We start from the raw sequence: 10,801 nt of genomic DNA on the forward strand, positions 1-10,801 counted from the left end.
TTTTTTTTTCTTTCATGCATTTGTTTCTAATGTATTTATAAGATTATTTCTTTGTTGCTTTGTATGTCTCTCCCCCACAATATAGCCCCTGCTTTCACTATATTTGATGTTGGTATAATTTGTGGAGGAGATGGGAAAAACAAGTCGTTTAAGGATACAGATGGACCTGTTGCAACAATGAGAAGTGCAAGTTGTCATGCAGAAAACTAACTTTACAATGTTGGTGCGGGGGGTGGGGGGGGTGGGGGTGTCCGGGAAGGGATGTAAAGGGTAAACAAAGGAGGAGGCTGCAATGCTTGATAAGAAATGTACACATTATCTTGCCCATGTAATTGTAACCCCTCTGTAGAGTATGTTCACAAAAAATTAAAATTAAAAAAATAAAAAAAACAGTAAGCATGTTGATAAAGAATATAATGCAGATTAGTTCCTGATACTCTTGATGCTATTATTGTATGACATTATCTCTAAGTTGTGAATGAAACTCACTATGAAGTTAACATTGCTTTACAGGCTGAAAAAAATGTGAAAACTCAGACTTACCTGACTTGGCATGTTTTCCTTTACACGGGTCCAAGTACCAGCTTTATATAAATACTGAGCCGGGCTAAGAAATTTTGCTCTGTATTCAGAATTCACCTTCCTAACAGAGAATTAAGAAAAAGTAAGATTTCAGTATATCTACTACCTAACACTATGCTGTGTTTCAGGTGAACACATACCCAAGCCTTTGATGCCTCCAGGGAGTGGCAGTCTTTTTAGGCTTGTTGGAGTCTTTTGATGCCATCTCTGCTTCTAATGTTACAGGATCATCCATTTTATTACTCTAAAATGGAAATGATTTAAGTTTTTGTGCTTAAAATATGTTATACATTAAAGAGAAAAACTAAGATATCATAACGGTAGGCTTGGATATTGTTTTAGAAGCAAACTAAAAGATAACAGAAATCACAATAAATCAACAACTAAGCTGTGAAACCAGTGTATCTTGTTAGTATAGGATTCAGCTTCATTTTTTAACAATAAAGATTTTTAAGTCCTTTACTAGAAAAGAAAGATTTAAAAAATACATCGGAACAAAATGTTACCACATATTGAACAGCATTTGTAGATGTGTCCTTGTTATTCTTAAAATTACATTTGGCATATTTCATATAGTTCTGATTAAGTTGCTATTTACTGATTAAATGCTTTGTCTCCCAAGAATGTCAGAGTTCTAAAAATCTTGTGTATATGTATGCGATCTTACTTTTAGCCATATAATCTGTACTTCTAGAAAACATAATGTATGATGTATGAACATTAGAAGAAATTCAAAAACACTATACTTCACCTTCTATAATTTACAATAATTTTAGACTAATACTCCAACTTAATAAGGACATAATTTTACACAGATATTAATTACTTGTATACACTGGGGTAAATGATTTGAACTATACCAGTTATATTTTTCTTATTAAAGTTTTGTCTTGATGCACATGTAATACATGTATGTGCGTCTAACTTGGATTAAATTGCTATCATTTGTTACACCCAGAGCTTGTATTACTGTAAGGCCAATCATCTGGTATCAGATGTAGAAGATTTACAGATGTACTTTAAGTATCCACCACACTAAGGGATAGCTAAGTATTCATAATCAGCTTTAATGATTCCCAAACCTGCCTCCCCCCAGCCTTGGTGTGCGTGTTATCCTATGGTCTCAGCACCTATCCAGTGCTCGACTCCTAACAAATACTCAATGAATGTCCGAGAAACAATAAACTAACAAATAAACTAATGAATTCATAAACTAGCAAATAAAATCATAGAGGGTAGTGACCAAAAAAACGTGTTTAGTCTGAAATCATGAGAATTTTGTTTAAAGGTTAAGAATGAGGGAATACCTTCTTCTCAGGGGATACTGTTTCAAGATTTCTGTTTTCTTTCAAATCATTTAATTTTGATTCTTTCACTGGAGACAAACCTTTAAAATTTCTTTTGTATTCAGTTTCGTGGACAATTGAGTTACCTTTGAGTTGTGGAACAAATTTGCTTTTATTGTAGAAAACCTTAAAATAAAAATTGGAGGGCTTTTGTTAGATAATACAGAACTTAGGTCTTCAACTGCTGTTAGAAATACATATATAATGAACTACAGGATACAAAAAAGCAAAATTATATATGATTGCAATTTCATTTCACATATCTAATTTCCAAAGGTCAAATTTCTACACTTTTTCCATTTTAAAGGTACATTTTATACATTTTAAAAGTACAATGGTTATAATCAAAATAGTATTCAAGTCAAAATAATAATAAACCATAAATAATAAACACCAGTTCTTCTCCTCTCATTCTGGTACTGGGGTAGGTAGAGTCGGCATAGACACAGACATTAGCCTTAGTGTTGGCTCTACAGTTTTCCTCTTGACATGAACTTTCTTCATGCAACAACAAGAAATTTTTAATATTTGGATCACCTGATATGTTCAACCTGTTTTTTTTCTTCTTCTTTGCTTATTTTTCGCTTCCTCATTTTAAACTATTTCTATTTAATATTTCACAAAACAGCTCCATTTTGTGGTATATTGCCATGGATTACAAGGAAAGAAAATAGGGAAGAGAAGGAGCTCAAGCAAAGTATACAATGTTGCTGCTCTATAATGCTGAATAGCACCCTTAATGCTGATCTTATCCAAATAATATACCTCTTTTAGCACAACATACTGTTCTGATGCTTTCTATGTTGGTGTAAGACATCCTTTTAAAGGGCAGGTGTCTGATGGAATAGAGATGAACTGCTCCATTACAGGTTTCCCACCAAGCAATGTCACAGCTTGTCACAGAGCTCTTTAAGCACACTCTGAAAAGGATATGCTTTGAACTTACAAAGAGCATTTGCTTCCAAAAGAAGTGCTTTGAAACCCACACTAATGAAAGCAATAAAATCACTAGCAAAAATTGCTAGTGATTTTATATTGTACTTCTGATCCAATAAAAATAACATTCTGTACAACGTTTTTGCTGACATGTAAATTTGTCAATAGGGCTTTGATTTGACTCAGCTCTAGCTGACAGGTCACTTGACAAAAGTGGAATTATCACAATTTTCAAATCCTAACTAATTTTTCAGGTACACTTATGATCAAGAGCAGATCTATGAGGCAGCAAAAGAAGTACTGAAGCCAGGCACCAGTGGCGGGCTGAGATCTAAAGATCACAGTTCGAAGCCAGCCTGAGCAGGAAAGTCTGTAAAATCTTTAATCTCCAATTAACCACCAGAAAACTGAAAGTGGCACTGTGGCTCAAAGTGGTAGAGTACTAGCCTTGAGCAAAAAGAGCTGAGAGACAGTACCTAGGCCCTGAATTCAAGTCCTATGACTGACCCCCCCACAAAAAAAGTATTGATCCTATTTACTAGATTAAAAGAGACCATATCCTATAAGATTATCACAATGAAACACACTTGTACTAATATTTGCTAATAAAAATAGTAAAAAAAAAAAAGGGGGCTGGGAAGGTGGCTCAGTGGTAGAGTGCTTGCCTTGCATGCCTGAGGCCCTGGGTTCAATTCCTCAGCACCACATAAGCAAAAAGAAAAAAAAAAAGAAGAAGAAGAAATGAAAGAAAGAAAAGAAACAAGAGTACACATTGTTTCTTCAGGCTACTAAAATGTTATATAGGGTTCAGTGACAAGTAAACAAAGCTGCCACAATTTAGAAGGATCAATGGTGTTACTATCTTTGTATAAGATGACTGGCATTTCTGTCTTGCTGAATCTCACATTCCTCTTGGTTTTTAGAGTTATTTAAAATATACAAGTAGATGAACTGCCTAAGAAAATAAATGTGAACATGTGTGACAGGGTGTGTATTTATAAAAATACAAAAAAACAAGAAAAATAAGACTGAGTTGCCACAGGCTCCTGGGAGATTGAAAATTAAGACATTTCCTACTTAGACCAGGAAGTATAGCTAGCAACACAGAAGAGCATTCAGAGCTTAGGAACTGTCTAAAGGACAGTAGTAGTGAACCAATCATAGCTCAGTATTAAAACTGTGCAAGGATATGATGAAACTTAGCATCACAGCTGGTTATAAGTACAGCTTCTGAGTTTTACAAATACAAACTTTCCTTTCTATTACTGTTCATCAGATACAAGAACTATATTATATATCTAGTGTTAACGTTTCACATTTTATATTTATTCAAGTAAATATCTAAAGCAATTATGCTATCCTTAAGAAACAGAAGACATGCAAAAATGTTAGTCAAGTAAACGTAACATTTTAGAATAAAACCATTTAATGATTTTTTTAATAAATAAAAAAATCTTTTTGACATGCAGAAACTTACCAGTTCCCCAAGTTTTCATTACCCTGTCTCATATTTAGTGTATGTGATGGATCTGGCCACAATGATCATCAGTAGCCTAGGACAGTATAATATTACTACTATAAATCATAGGTAACAGGATGATTTTAGCCACAGACTCATTCCCAGTTTTCTAGAACCTACCTCCAGGCCTACTGAAGTACCAGATTTCTTTCAGCTCTCAGTTCTACGTAAATCTACATTACTAGGTCAGATGAGGGAACTTAGAAATGTATTACATCCATCAAACTACCTGATTGGCTGCAAACACTGGAGTCGTCACTTTAGAGGTTTTCCAAACAAACTGTCTTTGATACTCAGAATTTCTCAAGGCATTATGAGAAGGAGAAACAGTCAACCCAGCTTTCTTACGTAGAAGTCTATCTACCTGTTAGGGGGGGAAAAAACACTCAAAGCCATTAGAGATTTCTACTCCAACTTTTGTTTCAAATTGGGCTAAAAACAAATCAAGAAAATACATAACATGAATCTACCTTTCTAACAAATTTTAAGTTTAGGTGCACCTTACAGTATTGCTAACTATATGCACATTGTTGTATAGCAAGTTTACTTCAACTTCTATATTCTCTCTTTTTTAAAACTCTTTAAAACTCTCAAGTGACTATTATGCATCCCAGAATAAGATAACATCCCTCAGTGTCTTGTGACCCATCATTCATTTATTATTAAAAACCCACAGCACCTGCCTTTGTCTAGCCATTGTTTCTGTGGCTCTTCCACCCCCTGCCCACCACACACACACACACATCACCTTCCTTGATTGCCCTGGGTCCCCTGACTTTCTCAACAAGCCACGGAAGCTCCTCTGGCACTCCCATATGCCTCTCTCAAGTTCCAGTCAGTGGAGGAAGTGAGAGTGGGAAGATGTGCAGTGGACTGGAGGCGTAAATATGGGAGGCAGTGAGATCTCCACACTGCCTCTGTGGCCCCTGCTTATGTTCTTGTGGGGATCTGCCACAAGCCAGCAGTGACACAAGAGAACAGGAGTGCAAAACCTTTGAGAGCCAGCCAGCACTCTCCGTCCTTTTGCATTTTTATCAAATGAGACGCTGTTTGTTTTCTCGCTGGTATACAATAAGAAAGTGAAATGGGAATGAATAGGAAGAAGTCAGCTCAGCACCTCTGCCAGAAGCAGTGGCCTACTCCCCTTCTGTCTGAACTTGATCTCTCCCTTAGGACTCCTGTGCTTCTCTAGGATGAATGAAATCCAGAGGCAGACTGCCCACCCAATGAAGGTATGTCTAATTCAACCAGAAAAAAACATGCATAGAATCATTCATAAAAACTAAAGTCAACAGCCTCCTATCAACTATCCCACAGATGATGACAGGAAAAGAACCATGGGGGAAGATAAATGAAAATTGTATTCTTGAAATGATGATGAAACCAATAAAAGAATTATATGCTTTTGAAAAGAACCAGAGAATACACTTACCCCATTTTCTACATTTTCTGAAGAAAGCTTAGCAGAATTGTCCGGTTCCACAGTTTTATTCACTGGGATATGGTTTGTTATTACACCTTCATTCTTTTCCACGACATCTGAAGTCCCCCCAGCTCTGGAGTCTGCAGAATGTGATCTGGTTCTCTTGGGAACCCTGGTGGCCTCTAATGAGAGAACTCCTTCCTGGTTCACAACTTCCTTTTGTTCTGCCTCTTGTGGGTTTGTTGATCCTGGGGCTTCAGGTTCTGGTGATACAACCGCATGGTTCTCTGAGATGGCTCCATTCCACTCAAGAGACTTTGAAATCTGTGGGTCATGGTAGGGGACTCTTCTTTTTGAAATAAAACTTGGCTCTTTCGTAATCCCTACAAAACATAATATACAAAAATAGCAGCTGTCTAAGCACAATGCTACAAAGATAACTTTTAATAACGCCTATAACTGGAAGAAATTTAAAATTTAGTTATGCACACACAACTTATAGGATTTTAAAACTAACAGAGAACTGAGCAGTTTTCAAGATTAATTTTGCTTTTAAGAAGTGCTCAAAGTTTGACCATAATAAAATTTTAAATTGGGTCACAATGTTCCATTTATCCTCTTCATACAAGTCACTGGAATAGCAACTGGCGGGCAAGCCAGGAGGACATGTTGCCTCCGTTTCTAATTACTTTCCTGTGCTACTTAACAAAACAATGGCGCTGGTCTGTCAAAATTTGGAACGTGTCACAATGCTTCTCTTATGCACAGCAGACCAAGATGAGAAAGAATGAGATGTCATTATGCTGGATCTTGGTTCTACTTTTGCCTTGATTTCCTGAGAATTATAATGAATGAACCCTTTTAACAAGAGCTAAGATACAATTTCTCTATATTTCTGTCTGGCAAGCAAATATCCAAACACTTAACCCTCCACTGAGGTAAGAGGAGCTCGGCAATGACAAGCACTGAGCTAATGCCCTAGTTTGGAGCCATTCTTTAAATAGAAGGTTGTCACAGAGTGATAAAGGAAGATTAAGACCAGAACAGAAGGAAAGGAAAAGTGGACAGAAAATCAGGCATGAGGTAAAACCCTAGCCTCTCTCATATATGCTCTAATGATGGAACTCAAAGTTCTCATCCTTACATCCATCCCCAGACCAGTTGGCTTCTTATTGGTGTACAAATGACTATGGTACACCGAGAGGGGCATAAATAAACTCCATAAGTGCCCTAGCTTGATGCTGAGTTGAGAGCTGCCTCTGCCATCTGCAATTCCATTTCCCACAACCCTTTCATAACTGCCTACTCGCACCATGCAAAACAACAGATATGCCTCTCAGCCACCCCCTAATGATGCACCACCCAACATCTTACAAAATCTCAGAGGCAATTCAAGAAAGCCTAATTCCTGAGGGAGACAATTTGACAGGAAAACAAAGACAGCCTAGAAGCTTCACATCATTTCTATCCACCTATTTTACCTATATTAAAATTCAAGTGCTAGAACATGAAATGTGCATATGCACATTTACTTTGAATCAAAGGATACAGCCAACTTACGTTGGCTGGTTTGTTTGCCAAGACAGACTGACTGACAATTACATGATGAACATTTTCATCAACTGAATAAACTAAGTTGGAATTCCAGTTTTTATAAAATGTATGTTACAGAATATCTCATATCCCAGAAAGTGTAATTGTTTAAACAAACAGGAAAATTAAATGTCTATTTTTAAATGATGGGGACAGGGGGTACCAGAATTTTCTGATACCTCTCCCACTGAACTCAGTGGCCTGTATGTGCTAGACAAGCACGCTACTATTCAACTACATCATCCTCAATGCTCTGAATTCTTTTAGGCAGTATGAAATTTAAAAAAAAATTGAAGATCACTGTCTTAGACTACTGCTTGAACACAGTGAGCAAAACAAAAGAGAAAAATTCTCAAGTGCTCTATCCTCTGGCTCTGAGCACCAGCAAATCCCCAGGGTAAGAATACACTATGTTAAGAGAATATACAGCCACTCCTAGGTAAAACTGCTGTTGTAACTTGTTAAGTTTCTACATCTGTTTCTGAGCATCTTAGAATTCTCACTCCAGCCTTTTCCCTTCCCTACAGTTCCCAATGACAGTCCTCCCCTAGATCATTCCTGTCTTTAAATGTATCTTCCAGAACGGCTTGGCTCTCATGGTCTCCCTTTAACCACTGTCCTCTCAACGCTATGGAGCCAAGGATGTGGTTAATCCATAGTCCAGTGTCGTCCTATAGATTTTTTTGTGGGCTATCGTCACTTAAGAGATTCAGCATTTGTGTGTGTGTGTGTGAAAATACTGTACAGAGGGGTTACAATTACATGGGCAAGATAATGAGTACATTTCTTATCAAGCATTGTAGCCTTCTCCTTTGTTTCCCCTTCCTATCTTCCCCCCCTCCCCCGTCCTCCCACCCAATCCTCTCCCCCGCCCCACCAAAGTTGTAAAGTTCGTTGAGATTCAGCATTCTTAAATAATTTCAGAGTAGTGATCCCAGCTGAAAGTGTCCCTGTGTGAGAAGCAGGGACACCCAAGTGGCCCTAGGCTAAACATCTGGATGCTGCAGAGGAATCCAAAAGAGCCACTGACTCCACTCTTCCCTGTTTCCAAAACTTAATCCCGAAACCTTGCCTTATTTTACTAACTTCCCAGATTTATCTTTTCTTGGCTTCAAACATCTAACACAATTATCAGTCACTCTCACACATGTCACCAACAGGGAACCACATGCTGACCTGTGTATATGTACCAAGCCTTTCATTAACATCTCATCTCATTCCTCCCAGAGATCCTGTGCAGTGGGCCTAGTTGCTAGGTCCCATGTAGAAAAACAAGTTCTATTTGACCAAGGCCATAAAGCTATTGTAGTTTCAAACTCAGATTTATTCATTCATTCAAAAATGAGTTTAACAAAGACTTTTAGGTATTGACAATATAAGATCTCAGAGATCTTATATTCTAGAGATGGAAAATTAAGCAAATTAAACAAGCAGGTACAGTAGTCTGTTTCTCTTATGCACTGGGAAATCTTGATCTAGGGCTCTAAATTCCCTGGGCTATGGAGAGGAAGCATAACAACATGACCTCTGAACCATAGGGTCTGAACAAAACTGATCTGATTTAAAATCATGATTACTGATTATAAACTTGGAGAGAACTACTTTTAAGCTTCCACCCTTCAAGACTGAGTGTTCTTCCCCCCAAGCTTGTCTCCTTTCAACTTTCAGGTGCCAGATCAAGTGTCATCAGTTCAGAAAAGCCTTTCCTGACCATTCAGTCTAAAGTGGATTCCATTATGGTAAAGGGAAGGGATAGTGGTAAATTTGTTCAAAGTATACTGTATGCATGTATAGAAATAGCATGACAAAAGGCACTCACATTGCAAAGGTATATTAATTCAAAAATAAATGTGTGTTCCCTCAAACTCCCCTTTACTGAATATTCTCTATCACACTTCCCTTAATATTTTATATACCACCAAAAATCTCCTTATCAACTTATTTATCGCTTCTACAGTTAAAGGTCTTTATCTGGTTCAAGACTGCAAGCCTAACAGCTGGAAATATTCTGGAACTACATTATATGCTCAATAAACACATTGAATCAATGGGACAACAAGGCCAACTAGATTTTGAATAAACCACTTTATAAATGAAGCCTAAGGCTTACTCAAATTTTAATGGCTATTCATTTGTTCAACTTACCTATTTGATCTGATCTAAGTCCAGCCAATGGGTACCTTCGCCCCACAGAAGGATTATAAGACTCTGCTAAATATGACTTTTTCCACAGGAAGTTTCTCTGGTATTCACTCAGCCCCTGTAATACAAAGTACAGTCTAAACACAGTGCTATTAATGAACATTTGTTTTAAAGCAGGCATCGGTAAAAATAACTCTGAATCTCCAGAGTCGAAAGATCCGAAGACTAGTAACTAAACACAGATGACTGTCTTAATCATAGCTAATGTTTACCCAGACCTGTGCTAAGCAGTTCAGGTGTTTTATCCTTTAATCCTGAAAACCACTTGGGACAGATTGCATCTGCCCCAATCTGGGGCTCAGAGAAGCTACCTTTCTGCTGGCAGTTCCCTGATATTTGGAATCCTTTCTTAGATTCCAAAGTGTGAGCTCACTGGATAATGTGAGAGCTTAAAGCCTCCTCATTACAGATTCTTCCTCAGTTCCCAGACATTATACTAGTCCCTTCGTTGTTTTAGTAAAGTCAACCAAAGACACCTCTCCGTCCTGTACTTAATAGAAGTCCTTACAAATCAGTTGGACCAGGCACTGGTGGTGGCTCTTCCCTATAATCCTAGCTACTGAGGAAGTTGAGATCTGAGGATCCCAGTTCAAAGACTGCCAGCCCTGGCAGGAAAAGCCCATGAGACTCTTATTTCCAATTATCTAGCAAAAAGTCAGAAGTGGAGCTGTGGCTCAAGTGGTAAAGCACTAGCCTTGACTGAAAAAGCTGAGACAACACCTAGGCTCTGAGTTCAAACCCAGCCACCTCCCTCCCCCAACAAAACAAAATCATCATCATCATCATCATCATCATCATCATCATCATCAGAGTTGGAAATCTATGGAACACTGCACTATCAGTCCCTATCAGCTACTTGGAACTTCCAACATTAAAAAAAAGGACATCTATGAAAAAAAAAAATGTTTATTACTCTAAGGGCCCATGTCTCAAAGCCGTGAAAAGACCTGTGCACTTTGAAGATTTAAAGGGCAGGGGTATATGCAAAGCTGTGGGATGGGCCACAGGTGTCCCCGTGGGCCTACCCTTCCTGTGACAAAGTGCCCTCCTCCCACATCCACTGCTGGGTGCCCCCAAATCAATCTCAAGCGCATCTGATTCTCCCCGCCCAGGCGACTGTGAAGGGAGGGTAAGCGGAGGAGCCAGGTGGCGGGGGACGACTCCCCGCTCCCCAGCACTGACACTGGCTGGGGTCGGCAG

At 38.3% G+C, this 10,801-nt stretch overlaps 1 protein-coding gene across 3 annotated transcripts in view; it reads right to left on the reverse strand.

Moving 5' to 3' along the window:
• Mdm1 (Mdm1 nuclear protein) overlaps window positions 1–10,801 on the reverse strand; it is a 32,623-nt gene that overhangs the window by 21,565 nt on the left and 257 nt on the right. For all 3 annotated transcript variants that reach the window (XM_013019711.1, XM_013019706.1, XM_013019698.1), the window contains exons 2-7: window positions 9,545–9,659; window positions 5,816–6,189; window positions 4,613–4,747; window positions 1,890–2,054; window positions 723–826; window positions 544–643 (exon numbers count right to left, since the gene is read on the reverse strand). In XM_013019711.1, coding sequence (XP_012875165.1) covers window positions 544–643; window positions 723–826; window positions 1,890–2,054; window positions 4,613–4,747; window positions 5,816–6,189; window positions 9,545–9,659 — 993 coding nt within the window. The remainder of the gene's footprint in view (window positions 1–543; window positions 644–722; window positions 827–1,889; window positions 2,055–4,612; window positions 4,748–5,815; window positions 6,190–9,544; window positions 9,660–10,801) is intronic.

This window comes from Dipodomys ordii, unplaced genomic scaffold, assembly GCF_000151885.1.
Source record: "Dipodomys ordii isolate 6190 unplaced genomic scaffold, Dord_2.0 Scaffold3, whole genome shotgun sequence".
Taxonomy (NCBI): Eukaryota; Metazoa; Chordata; class Mammalia; order Rodentia; family Heteromyidae; genus Dipodomys; species Dipodomys ordii.